Source organism: Zea mays, chromosome 7, assembly GCF_902167145.1.
Source record: "Zea mays cultivar B73 chromosome 7, Zm-B73-REFERENCE-NAM-5.0, whole genome shotgun sequence".
In the NCBI taxonomy this organism is placed as follows: Eukaryota; Viridiplantae; Streptophyta; class Magnoliopsida; order Poales; family Poaceae; genus Zea; species Zea mays.
In genome coordinates, this window is record NC_050102.1 from 17,999,135 (window position 1) to 18,013,498 (window position 14,364).

Consider the following 14,364-nt stretch of genomic DNA (forward strand, 5'->3'; position numbering starts at 1 on the left):
CTATTGCAGTGCTCAGTGGCAAAATGGAGAGACAAAAGAGAGAATGAGACAAATGACTGGTGTTGTCTGTTTATTGCAGGGATCTCCATATATATACATGTGTACAAAGGGCATCAGACCCTTGGATCAAATAACCGTAGAATCAACGGTTGGATGGGTCTTGATCATATATTACATTGTTTTGTAACACTCTCCCCCTTGATCAACCCAAAACCGTTTGATCATCTGCAATTTATCTTATCTCCTCAAAAACCCTGTGGGAAAAATAAGGAGTACACAATATCTTTTGGAAAATGAGAATAATCTCACATTGTCTCCAAAAGAAAAATACGCTTGTAATCATCATGTATAAAAACCCCTGTGGGAAAAATCAATGATGAAGCATATAGCTTTGTTGATATTACCTCGTTAAAAACTTTGGATGAGAAAACCTTAGTAAGGCAAAACTCATACAAAGAAAAGAGTGTAATATGATGGTTCAATACAGGTTATATATCATGGGGAATTACTCCCCCTGAACCTTGCAAGCACTTAAGTCGTCTCATACCAATCCCCTCAACACATTTCTGAAATGTAGAGTATGGTAGAGATTTTGTGAATAGATCTGCAAGATTATCACAAGACTTTGTTTGCAAGATGTTTATATCCCCTTTTTCCTGAAGTTCATGGGGATACAACAGTTTAGGAGAAATATGCTTATTGATATTGCTCTTGATATAACCTGTATCCATCTGAACAACACAAGCTGAATTATCTTCATAGATAATTGTTGGTGAGTCAAGAGAACCAATACCACAAGTTGTGAGTATATGATTCACCATTCTACGAAGCCATACACATTCACGTGATGCTTCAAATAATGCAATTATTTCAGAATGGTTGGTGGACGTGGTCACCAAAGTCTGTTTAGACGATTTCCACGATATGGCACTTCCACCTTGTAAGAATACGAATCCTGTTTGCGATCGGCCATTGTGGGGATCAGATAAATAGCCAGCATCTGTATACCCAATTAAACTAGGATCATTACTTCTTTTGTAAAAGAGTCCTAGATCCTTTGTGCCATTTAGGTATCTGAAAATATTCTTAATGCCAACCCAGTGTCTTTTCGTTGGGGCAGAACTGTGCCTTGCTAACAAGTTTACTGCAAAAGCAATATCCGGCCGGGTATTATTAGCAAGATACATCAATGCACCAATAGCACTGAGATATGGGAACTCCGGTCCCAATGTCTGTTCCTCATCATCCCGTGGTCTGAATGGATCTTTCTTTAAATCCAAAGATCTGACCACCATAGGAGTCTTTGAAGGATAAGACGTATGCATGTTGAATTTTTCCAATACCTTTTGGGTATATGTACTTTGATGTACAAGGATTCCAGAAGGTAAATGCTCAAGTTGTAGACCTAAGCAAAATTTGGTTTTACCCAAATCCTTCATCTCAAATTCCGTCGTCAAATGATGACGTGCTTCATCAATATCAAGTTTATTTCCTATGATGTTAAGGTCATCAACATAAACTGATATGATACAGAATCCCACTTTGGATCTTTTGATGAAAACGCACGGGCAATCATCATTTTTCGTGTATCCCTTACGCAAAAGGAATTCACTCAATCGGTTGTACCACATTCTGCCCGATTGTTTTAAGCCATATAATGACTTCTGCAACTTTACACAATACATGTTGCGCTTTGCCTTTGGATTCGGTACATCTATTCCATCAGGAACTTTCATGTATATATCAGAATCCAGTGACCCATAAAGATATGCGGTCACTACGTCCATCAACTGCAAAGATAGACGATTTTGCACTGCCAAAGATATTAAATATCGGAACGTTATTGCACTCATGACTGGTGAATAAGTTTCGTTGAAATCAACGCCGGGTCTTTGCGTAAACCCTTGTGCTACTAGCCTTGCTTTGTATCTCACTACCTCACCATTTTCATTTCGTTTCCGAATGAAAACCCACTTATATCCCACAGGGAAGATATCACGTGGTGTAGGTATTACAGCAGAGAAAACTTCTCTTTTGTAAAGCGAGGCTAACTCCGCTTCGATTGTTGCCTTCCATTTGATCCAATCCGAGCGCTTACTGCACTCTGCCATGGTCTTTGGATCTAGATCATTTTGAAGGTCCTCAGCAATCTGCTCGGAGAAATATATGTCGACATTGGTAGCTTTTCTATCATATGTTTCACCAGTCTCAACATAGTTGATGGCAATTTCATCATTCCTTAGAGACTCATCAGAATTTCCCAAATTGATGTGTCCAGGATTTTCCGATGTCCCAGCCTCGGTTATGTGCACATCCGAGCTGGGTTGTGGATCATCACAATCCACATGATACATTGTATCATATTGGTGTCCTATTGCATTCACTATTGTTCTTTGCTTCTTAGCAACAGAACAGCGCTTATTCACCATACTTCTCCTCTCTAGGAGTTGAGTGGCCTTATTCGGTACTTCCACTCTTTCTGGTGCATTCCTAGCAGGAATGAATGATTTAGTGACACCTTTGTAATTAGTGAATGCATCTGGCAGTTCATTTGCAAGTCTTTGCAAATGTATAATTTTCTGAACTTGCAGTTCAGTTTCTGAAGTACGTGGATCAGAACCTGGAACACTTTGAGTATTCCAATTTATTTCCTGGCATTCTTTTTGGTACATAAATTCTCCCCCTAATGCCGGGAAATGTTCCTCATCAAAGATAGAGTCAGCAAAACGGGCTGTAAATAGATCCCCTGTTAAGGGTTCTAAATACTTAATGATCGACGGAGATTGAAATCCCACATAGATCCCCACTTTCCTGTGTGGGCCCATAGCTGTTCTCTGAGGTGGTGAGATTGGAATGTATACACAACATCCAAATTTACGCAAATGGGAAATACTTGGAGGATTTCCACGTACCATTTGTATTGGGGATGTTGAATGGTATGCAGTTGGTCGTAATTGTATAAGGTCAGCAGCGTGCAGAACTGCATGACCCCAACACGACGAAGGCAATTTGCAATTCATCAATAATGGCCTTGCTATGAGTTTAATCCTCTTGATTAGTGACTCAGCCAGACCATTCTGGGTGTGGACATACGGTACCGAGTGCTGTACTTGAATCCCCAGCGCCATACAGTAATCATTGAATGCCTGAGATTTGAATTCAGCAGCATTGTCCATTCGGATTGAACTAATCCGATGTTCAGGAAAATTTGCCTTTAACTTGATAATTTGAGACATTATCTTGGCAAATGCATGGTTGCGTGTTGATAGTAAACACACATGTGACCATCTAGTAGATGCGTCAATCAGTACCATGAAATACCTGAATGGCCCAGAAGTTGGCATAATGGGCCCACAAATATCTCCTTGAATCCTTTCAAGGAATTTAAGCGGTTCAGCTTTAATTTTGAGATATGATGGTCTCAAAATAAGTTTCCCAGTTGCACATGCGGTGCAAACAAAATCCTGAGATTTGGGAAAACTTGTTGTGGGCAGATTATGGCCAATTGAATTGCCTGTAATTTTCCTCATCATCCCTATGCCAGGATGACCAAGTCGATCATGCCAAATTTGGAATGCATCAACATCTTGGAAAATTACCTTGTATGCAACATGTGCATTGCTTTTAATATATGTATAGTACAACCCTGACGTGAGTGATGAAATTTTCTCGCATATGCGCTTGCCATATTTATTCGGCTTGGTCAAGAAGAGAAACTCTTCTTGATTTTCATCATGGGTTTCAATATGAAATCCATTTTGCCGGATATCTCTAAAACTTAGGAGGGTACGTGTAGAATCAGGATACAATAATGCATCCTCGATCACAATTTCAGTACCCATGGGGAGTGTAATAGTTGCTCGACCAGAGCCAACTATCACAGCATCGCGTCCGGCGATGGTCAAAACTTTCCCATCTCTTTTCTTAAGAGTCTGAAAGTATTTGATCTCCCTAAGTATAGAGTTTGTGGTACAACTGTCCACAAGGCATAATTCCTCTTCCGTCGAGTTGTCATCATTATGCATCTATACATAAATAAAAATTCTGAATAAGAATTTGTGTGATGCAACTTAGTACTATACATAACATGATATTTAAATATCACAATGTCGAAACAATATTACAATAATGGTATGGCGACTCATCCAATGAGTTCGCACTACACACAGGACCCAACACTGGTCTTGTAGAGTGTGTTACATCTCAACACATGAGATTGTATACCTCTACTTATTACAACAACATTATAAAGACAGTATAGAACAACCACACAAGCCACAGTGATCATGATCAAATCTCCAAGCATGAGAGATTTATGCCAAATCTCCAAATGGATCCTTTGACATATACTCAATGATCATATCATCAGATTCATCTTCTTGCAGAAGTGGAGGCTTGTTGTCAACCCCATTGAGGTGCTCTTTAGCAAGAGTGTTCTTCAGGTCACCAGAAGCCAGTGAAGAACTTCCAACCTCAATTGGTGCTTCAGTAGAATTGAAATGAGCCTCAAAACCAGGCTTATCAGACTTTGGCTTCTTTAGGGATTGTTGATACAAAAGAACAAGGTGCTTAGGGCAAGTGCAGTCCCTAGCAAAATGGCCCTCAGTACCACATTTAAGGCAAGCTCTGTTGCCCTTAGATGGTAGAGGCTTGCCATTTCCTTTTCCTTTTCCTTTACCTTTCTTGTGGAATTTGTTCTTCTTGAATTTGTGAGGTCCAGGAGGATTCTTGAAGTTTTTCTTGAATCCTTTCTTATTCTCAGTCTTATGCACATTGAAATGTACCTCAGGCAGAGGGGCAGACCCAGGAGGGCGCTGCTGAGCATTCTTTAGAAGAAGCTCATGATGCTTTTCTGCTTGGGTCAATGTGTGCATGAGTTGAGAATATCTCTGGAAATTGCTAGAGCGATACTGCTGATGCAATATCCTATCCTCTGGAAGCATGGTAGATAGAGTCTTCTCTATCTTGTCTGCTTCAGTGGGCTCTTTCTCACAAAATTTCAATTTAGAACAAATGCTATGAAGAGCATGGTTATATTCTGCAACAGATTTAAAATCTTGCAGACGAAGGTGGTTCCACTCATGGTTGGCTGACGGCCATATGAGCTCCTTTTGCTGTTCATAGCGCTCTTTGAGAGATTTCCACAAGTTATGAGGGCATCTCTCCATAAGGTACTCTTGTTTAAGGTCCTTATGGATGTAAAGCCTCAAAAGGAAAAGTGCTGTGTTCTTTTTAACCTCATTCACTGGATCAGTACCAGTGATGGGTGCTGCAATGGCATCAATTATCCCACGAGAAGCAAAAGTTATTTCAATATCTGAAGCCCAAGTTGGGTAGTTATGCCCATCAAGGGCGAGTTCCTCGAACTCTTTGGTTGACATGTTCCTACAGTCATTACCATGGACATCCATTAATTTACGCATAAATTAATAGTCACAATGGTGATGTTGTAAGCTCATTATGCAAAGGTTCTTTAAAATTACATATGTAACGAGTTTCTTGAAGGTTCCAAACCTTCCCATGGAATAAATACTTTGAATTTTAGTAAGCATAGTATAGATAATCCTCAAATTAATGAGGTAGATCTAGTAGTGGGCAAGAAACTTGCTGCCTAAAAGCATGGTCTCTAGACAGATAAGTTCATAAATGAACAAACCGCAGCCAATGCTTAGGTCTCCACTACCCATGCTCTACTAATTATCAAAGTAAAATTCACTAACTCTTACATGTGATATGAGTTGCCTGAAGGTTCCAGACCTTCCAATTGAATAAATACTTTGAATTTTAGTAAGCATAGTATAGATAATCCTCAAATTAATGAGGTAGATCTAGTAGTGGGCAAGAAACTTGCTGCCTAAAAGCACGGTCTCTAGGCAGATAAGTTCATAAATGAACAAACCGCAGCCAATGCTTAGGTCTCCACTACCCATGCTCTACTAATTATCAAAGTAAAATTCACTAACTCTTACATGTGATATGAGTTGCCTGAAGGTTCCAGACCTTCCAATTGAATAAATACTTTGAATTTTAGTAAGTATAGTATAGATAATCCTCAAATTAATGAGGTAGATCTAGTAGTGGGCAAGAAACTTGCTGCCTAAAAGCACGGTCTCTAGGCAGATAAGTTCATAAATGAACAAACCGCAGCCAATGCTTAGGTCTCCACTACCCATGCTCTACTAATTATCAAAGTAAAATTCAATAACTCCATATCCTGTTATTTTGGATAGCACGTATTGGTAATCATCCCGAGGGATGTAGACCTCATAGAGATAGGCATTCCAAATGCTGCCACAAGCACGGTCTCTGGGCTACTAAATTCTATAAAGAATTTAGTGCAGCCAATGCTTAGGACTCTATCTCCCTATGCTCTTAATCCAAAATAATGTAATTTCATTTTTGCATGAGTTTTATTAAGTCTGAACTTAATAAATGCTATATTTATATGCAAACATAAATGAATGCGTAAATAATAGCAAGTAGAGATATGTGAATTATTAATGTAAAACAAACAATAATTCACGAACTAAAATCTGCTATATTTACAATAAAACAGATATGTCTTTACAATATATGCAGTCTAAATCACGAATTTAGACGCCTAAGATAACTTTGAACTGAAAATGCATATAAAACATAGTCTTATACAGAAATTCAGAATTTAAAATGGTAAAACAGGCTATATTAGGCCTCTGAAAGTAGCCCAGGCGGCCTGCCAGGCGAGCCAGGCAGCGGCCAGAGGCCTGCACGCCGGCCCAGCCCAGCTGGCCTGCCCAGGCGGCCCAACAGAGGCCCAAAAAGCCTATTTTATATTGGGGCGGCTAGGGTTTCCAACCCTAACCGCCCCCAGCCGCCGTCGCCCACAGGAGCTTTCCCAGCCGCCGCCGCCAGGGTGCCGAAGTCCCAGCCGCCAGCGCCCGCCAAGCGCCTCCTGGCCGAGGACTCCCGCGCCCGCGTCCTCGCCTGGTGGGAGCCGCGCAGGGCGTCTCGGTGGGTCGCGCCGAGCGCTACCGGGATACCGCGCCGAGCGCGCCAGACCGGAGCCGCCCGCGCCGGGGCCTTCTCCCGCGCCTGGGGCCGCGCTGCCATGTCCGGCCAGAGCCAGCGGGGGTCGCGTACGTGCGTCGAGGCCGGCCCCTCCTCCTGCCGAGGATGCGCATGCGCCGAGCGCCGGCCTTGACAGCCGCCATGGCTCCCATGCTGAGGAGCGCCGACACCCACGTCCGAGCCGCGCCGGGGCGTCCTCGTCATGCGTGCCGGTGTCAGCCAACCCCGCACCAGGAGGCGGCCACGCCGAACTCCGCGAGGGGCCGGCCGCGGGCGCCTCGGTTCTGCTCGTGGGGGCCGAGCAGCACGGGGCCGCCGTGCCCGCATTGGGCTCTCTGGCCGCCTGCCTCGCGCGCGAGGTCGCGCGCGAGGTCGCGCGCCCTGGCCCAGATCCGCGCCCGCGCTCGAGTTGCGCAGCCGAGCGAGCTGTCCTGGGGCCCAAGCCGCTCCCCAACCCCCTCCCCCAACCGGCCGTCGTGGCGGCAACCACCACCGGCCGGACAAAGGGCCATTAGGCCCTCCCGTTGGAGGAGGAAGATGGAGCCACCCCATTTGGACGGTGGCCAGTGAAGATGACACGTCCGCGTGGAGCATTGACGGCGCGAGGGGGCTGCCCACGACGGGCAGCGATGGTTCCGACGACCACGGGCGCCGGCGGAGATGGCGAACGACGAGCAACAACCGCTGCAGTGGGCGGAGGCGGTGGTGGTGCTGCCAAATCGACATCCATGGGGGCCGATGCGGACGATCCCGCGTCAAACACCGGCGCCGGTGGCGACGGGGATGCAATGGGGAGTCCACACTCCACCACTGGCAGTGGAACCACCGCTGTCCATCCATGGAGAACGCAGAAGTGCACATTTTGCACTTGCACACGGCGTTCAGGGATCGCGTGCACCGGTGGAAGCGCTGCGGCTTGCCCAACGGTGAACGCTTCCAACATCGCATCATCAACAATGTGAAGAACTTCGCGCATACGGCGTATGCGCATGGAAACGGTATGCTCCATACCTTGCTGTTGATGTGTAGATCGATCTTGCCGTTCTTGTCAAGAACAGCGTGTTCTTCCTCTTCCCCTTCTCTGATTTCTCCCTTGAGACAGTGCTGATAACGTGTTGCGCTCTATTGCAGTGCTCAGTGGCAAAATGGAGAGACAAAAGAGAGAATGAGACAAATGACTGGTGTTGTCTGTTTATTGCAGGGATCTCCATATATATACATGTGTACAAAGGGCATCAGACCCTTGGATCAAATAACCGTAGAATCAACGGTTGGATGGGTCTTGATCATATATTACATTGTTTTGTAACAACTACTACTACTTGCAAAGTATCTTATCAACAACAGCCAGCTGGTTGTTGCGTTGCATTGCATTGCATATTTGCATCCCATCCCATCCCATGTGGCACTCAGAAAAAGAGCATCTTTTTGTGTCAAAAAGAAGTTAAACAGTTTAGCATAGTATTTACACTCACACAGTTGAAAAAAATTCAAAACGCTGCACAAGATGTCATGAGAGTACTTTTGCAAGCACCCGTGCCATACCTCTAGCTGGTCCTTACCTTCACATCTGGCCCCACAAGGCAGCGTCACGGCCCGCGTCCACGCTGTGCGCCTAACAATAATTCGCGAATCATGGAGCAAGGGAAGGGCAGTTTCGTCAAAGGAATCCAAAACAGAAAAAGCTCGGAAACGGCAAAAGCCACGGCGAGTAGCGCAGAGGCGGCAGGGTGGGCGACCAGTCTCCTCCGCACGCTTCCCACCGAGCTCACACACTGCACACTCCCACACTCCCACTCCCACCTGTAGGTTCACGGGAGGCGAGGACCCTGCCCCCCCTGCATTCTTCCCGTATCGCGGACCGATCCTCGCCGCGGGAGGCGAGCGGAGCGGGGCGTTTCTGCGGGGGAGAAGCGCGTCCCTGCAATTTCTGAGAGAGGGGAGGCGGCGAGTGGAAAAGAGCAGGCGTTGCTATCCTATCTTGCTGACACAGCGGCGGTGTGGCGAGGCGCATGGCGAGGGCGCGCGGTGGCGCCGCGTGGTGGGTGCTGGCAGCGGCGTGGGTGCTGTGGGCGGCTGCGGCTGCGGCGGAGGCGGAGGCCAGGTCGCCGTCGGCGAGGAGGGTGCACCGGCACCTCAAGCGCCTCAACAAGCCGGCCGTCAAGAGCATCGAGGTGCTGGTCGCTCCGTCGTCCGTGGAGTTCGAAATGATTGCTCTTTCTTCTGCGTGTTCTGTCGAGCTTTGCCTTTGCCACGAAGGGTGGGAGGGGGGGGGGGGGGGGGGTTCAAATTCAGGTTTCTTTCCAGCTAGATGCTTTGGGCGGGGACCTGTTCTTGGGGTTATTAGATTTATTCCCCATTTTCTGGTTTCATACCTCAGTTCGTTTTTCAGGATCGAAGGCAGTTCCTCCGCATTATTCAACAACGAAAAAAGCTACTTTTGTCCGATTCTTTTGGGCTTTCCTCGCTGGTAGTTTTTCGCTGTCACTTTGGAGAATTATCTCAAAAGTTCTCGCCTTTTGGAGGTAGATAGACTATGCAAATCCAAGCAAATCAGAGTGAAAAAGAAAAAAAAAGATGAATGGGTCTTGCTTGGAGACAGGCTGGCTCTTGCAAAGTGATGCTCTCTTAGTGAAAAAGGGACATAGCCTTGCCTTTCTGAGCGTTTTGCTCCGGCTCCAGTTTCAGCAATTTTCTGAGCTCAACGAACGTGCCGAGCTCCAGAATGTCAGCTTAATGCTGCATATTTGTTTTTTTTCTGCATTTCTTTTTAAGTTTTGCAATCTTGGAGTTTCCTTTTGAATGAAGTAGACACTGTGAAAAATCGAAAGAAAGTTGACATGAGCATTGCTTTTGGGAGAACAGCGCTTTTTTTCTTCTTCCCATTTGACACTGATAGAAGCCTCTCACTCTTCAGAGTCCAGATGGAGACATCATCGACTGCGTGCATATCTCCCACCAGCCAGCGTTTGATCATCCTCTCCTCAAGAACCACACAATACAGGTGAGCCAACCAGCACTCAAATCTTTTCAGGAATCAAAGCAAAGCCTATAGATGGTTTGTTTGCCCTTCCACCATTTTAACTCTCCCCACAACCTCAATCCTTTCAGTTTAGGCCGGCGTACCACCCTGAAGGTCTATACGATGATACCAAGAGCAGCATAGGCTCAAACAATGCTGGCGAGAGGCCGATGCTCCAGATGTGGCATCGAAATGGCAGGTGCCCCGAGGGCACGGTTCCAATCAGGAGAACCAAGAAGGACGACCTGCTTCGAGCTAGCTCCGTGAGGCGGTATGGCAGGAAGCGGCACACTGCTCCGAACCCACTGTCTGTTGATCCCAACATGCTCAGTGAGGGTGGCCACCAAGTACGTCCACATGGTTTGTCTTGCTGATATTGAAGAGCTTGGTAGCTAGCTACACTGGCCTTGAGTAGGAATGCATGGAAAATAGCTAAATCTTGATTTGTGGTTTCTAGTGGGGTTCAACTACCCTAACTTGCTTCGGATTAAAAGGCTTTGTTTGTTGTTGTGGTAGCTACATTGATATGTTGTGATTACTGAACTGTTGCCATTGCGGAATGCAGCACGCCATTGCGTACGTCCAGGGCGACAAGTACTATGGTGCAAAGGCTACCATTAATGTGTGGGAGCCCAAGATTCAGCAGGCTAACGAATTTAGCCTGTCCCAGCTCTGGATCTTGGGGGGTTCATTTGGGGAGGATCTCAACAGCATAGAGGCTGGCTGGCAGGTATTGTAAAGCTGAGTTTATGACTTCAACCTGTTAGACAACCAAATGTGGCTAGCGTGCGTGGGTCCTGCGCCAGGCGTTAACTGCCGGCGGCCAGCCCTGTGTATATCTTGGTTAGAGAGATTTGAGATCTGATTGGCGTTGTTTCCATAAACCATAAGATCTCATCGGCCCTATATATGCACACACACTAGGGGCACGTTTGGTTTGTGGCTAAATGTGCCACACTTTGCCTAAGGTTAGTCGTCCGAATTGAATAACTAGGGGCTGTTTGGTTTGTGGCTAAATATGCCACACTTTGCCTAAGGTTAGTCATTCGAATTGAAAAACTAACCTTAGGCAGAAAAGTTAGGCATCAAACCAAACATGCCACTAACCTTAGGCAGAAAAGTTAGGCAAAGTGTGGCAACTTAGGTAGTGAACCAAACATGCCTTAGGTCTCTCAATCAATCTACTAATTTGACACAATCTCATTCATACTTGCGTCAAGTAAATGCTAACCATTTTGTGGTCGCATGCAACTTTAAGTGTCTGTCATTTATGTGATGTCCTGTTCATCAGGTTAGCCCTGACCTCTATGGAGACAACAACACCAGGCTGTTCACATATTGGACTGTAAGTCTCACAAATCCAATTCCTTTTGCTCATATTGTTAATGCGTTTCAGTACTTGATTAGCAGATATTCTAGCATTTGGCGCATCAACTCATTGACTGCTGCAATGCTGTGCTGTTGTCTATTTTGCAGAGTGATGCATACCAAGCCACAGGTTGCTACAACATGTTGTGCTCTGGTTTCATTCAGATAAACAGCGAGGTTGCCATGGGGGCTAGTATCTTCCCCATCTCGAACTACGCGGGCTCCCAATATGATATTAGCATCCTGATCTGGAAGGTTAGCATTTAGCAGTTAAATTACTCATTAGGCCTCACCACATTAGTGTGCCTTCAGAATCAGATCACTGAGCCCATGGCCAGAGAATCTATGCCCACTTGGTATAAAAATTCTCCTGCCCATGCTCAGTTAGTCAGTTTTTTTGAAGTGGTTTCCTCCAAACCACATGCACTTCGTATAAAATCCTTATGTAAGGATTCTGATTTGCGTGCCCTGTGAGCAGGACCCCAAGGAAGGAAACTGGTGGATGCAGTTTGGCAAGGAATACGTCCTGGGCTACTGGCCGTCCTTCCTCTTCTCCTACCTCGCGGACAGCGCGTCGATGATCGAATGGGGCGGGGAGGTGGTGAACTCGGAGCCCGACGGCACGCACACATCGACCCAGATGGGCAGCGGGCACTTCCCGGAGGAAGGGTTCAGCAAGGCGAGCTACTTCAAGAACGTTCAGGTGGTGGACAGCAGCAACCAGCTCAGCGCCCCCAAGGGCGTGGGCACCTTCACAGAGCAGTCCAACTGCTACGACGTGCAGAACGGTAACAATGGGGACTGGGGCACCTACTTCTACTACGGCGGCCCTGGCAAGAACTCGAACTGCCCGTGACTGGTGCTTCTAATGTGTAGTGTGAAGTGCCGTCACCATTAGCAAAATGTAACCCAAGCGTTCAGGTTCGCTTATACAGCGTCAATCTGCATCTCCTTGTTCAGTCCTAGCTAGGTAGTGTGTAACATGTGCATGTGCTCTCTAGACTCTAATGTTTTCTTCTTCTTTTCATTGTATTTTGTTCTTGTGCCATGTAAAGTTTCTGAAGAGAAGGAGCATGGCTTGAGGCTGCGGTGGGTGGTTGGGCTGGTCGGTGGTGACCTCTACTGATTTTTGCGAAGTCTGCTTATTGGTCACCTTCGCCAGTTATTTTGAAAGTGTGCTATAGCTTGTTTGATGATGAATGATAGTAATGCTGTAATGGTATTGAGCTTAGTGGTTATTATTGCATCCAGTTAAACCATCCTCTTCATGTTGTTAAAAATTCAGAAATGTTGAGAAGCTAATCAACGTCTCTATTTATATGTAAAGGTTTAATTCTTTGTACAATGAAGTATATAACTAAACTATTGATAAAGTATATAACTAGAACCCGTAAGTTGATACAGATTATTATAAAATTGATCTAAAATTTAACCTAGAAATCCTAGAAGAAACCTGTAGTACAAGAAAGAAATTACCCTATGCACACATCTTAATAGCAACCTTAATTGTAGCTTCCCAATGTAAGATTGCACTTAAAGTTATCTAGTTGATGCACCCAAAGATTTGGTGAAATTATGCGCAACCTAGTTTTTAGTCGGCAAGAAGCTTCTTTATAACATTCTCTTGCAAAATGATAATCAACCTCAATGTTTATACTCTGTTTAGGAGGGCTTCACTTGAAAAATTGTATCTTCGGTTTTCCAGCTTCGGCATGAAACATCTTTAACAGATTGGTAAGACAAAGTTCAAGAGTGTTTGACTTACACATAGACTATAGCTTTTGTGATACAATTAATTTATGTGAGTTTTCTTAATTAACCTCGATGATTAGCGGGTGGAGAAAGAGACATAAATCTTGTGCAACTTCATGAGGAGGTATGGAAATATTGTTTTTGAAGCATCATTTGAGGAGCTTCGAAAATTCCATGAAACTGGCCTCTAGTTTCAGTTCTTTTGAAGCTAGAGCTCGTGGAGTTGGACCTGTTTGGATAGAAGAGTCTAAAATAGACTTGAAATTCTTGAAGTAAGCTCCCCAAACACGGGATTGTAAGATTTTTGCTCATTGTCTTTAGACTTTCAAGATTTAACTCTTTCAATACGATCTAAATCTTCATGTCTTTGTTGTAGCAATCTTCTCCAGGGGCGCCCTCTAAATATAGAGGGTATTTATCTATTCTCTCTCTATATAGATTCTCTATCCTTTTATATGTGTATCCTAATACTTTAAACAATAGATTAAGCAAAACTAAAATATGTATAAAAAATTAAGGGTACCACAACTATTCGTGTAAAAAATATAGAACAAAATATGTTTATAACATAAGTATTCATATATAAAAGACAGATATAGAAAATGTTGCTGGAGAGGAATGAAATACGGAGAATGTGGTCCTTTAGACGAGACCACGAAGAAGACATATAGAGAACGTTAAGACATTCTAAGGTGTTGGAAACCAAAATGGCCGTGCGGACGGTCCGGACTGTCCGCGGTGGTGGCACGGACGGTCCGCGCGTGCGCAGAGTCAGTTAGGGTTTCTAGTTTCTCGTGAGATTTGTTACCTAAAACCGCGGGATTAACTCGGAAATCAGTTGGAAGCGGATCCATACCTCCCCCTTTATATAGATAAAGGGCTACGACCGATTGAACCCCCAACAATCGATCAAATCAAGTCTATTACTCGTTTTTACCTTATGCATTAGGAGTAGTTCTAGTCTAGTTCTAGTTTAGCCCTAGTTTAGTATTCCAATCCCCAAATTCTCTGCCTCTCCTCGACTCTACGTCGATTAGAGGAGTCTAGGTCGGTCTGTCCGAGCCTAGATAACTCCTAGGATCTCTCCTCCCCGACGGGGTCCCTCCCGGGAGCGAGATCCAGGCACCGCCGGCGATCTTCCGCCGCCTCTGCGCACGCGCGGACCGTCCGGCCCT

General features: G+C 45.2%; 1 protein-coding gene across 1 annotated transcript; it reads left to right on the forward strand.

The window, feature by feature from the left end:
* The first annotated feature begins 8,904 nt into the window (after positions 1-8,904).
* Positions 8,905-12,588, forward strand: LOC100279515 (uncharacterized). The gene is made up of 7 exons (NM_001152514.1): positions 8,905-9,221; positions 9,965-10,051; positions 10,159-10,416; positions 10,635-10,799; positions 11,361-11,414; positions 11,546-11,692; positions 11,916-12,588. Exons 1-7 carry the CDS (start codon positions 9,060-9,062, stop codon positions 12,291-12,293), a joined length of 1,251 nt encoding a protein of 416 aa, NP_001145986.1. The 5' UTR covers positions 8,905-9,059; the 3' UTR covers positions 12,294-12,588.
* Positions 12,589-14,364: the final 1,776 nt, after the last annotated feature.

Coding starts and splice junctions, on each gene's coding strand:
- LOC100279515 (NM_001152514.1), top strand. CDS start 9,060: ATGGCGAGGGCGCGCGGTGGCGCCGCGTGGTGGGTGCTGGCAGCGGCG. Junction 10,052..10,158: donor TCAAGAACCACACAATACAG/GTGAGCCAACCA, acceptor CAATCCTTTCAG/TTTAGGCCGGCGTACCACCC. Junction 10,417..10,634: donor TCAGTGAGGGTGGCCACCAA/GTACGTCCACAT, acceptor TGCGGAATGCAG/CACGCCATTGCGTACGTCCA.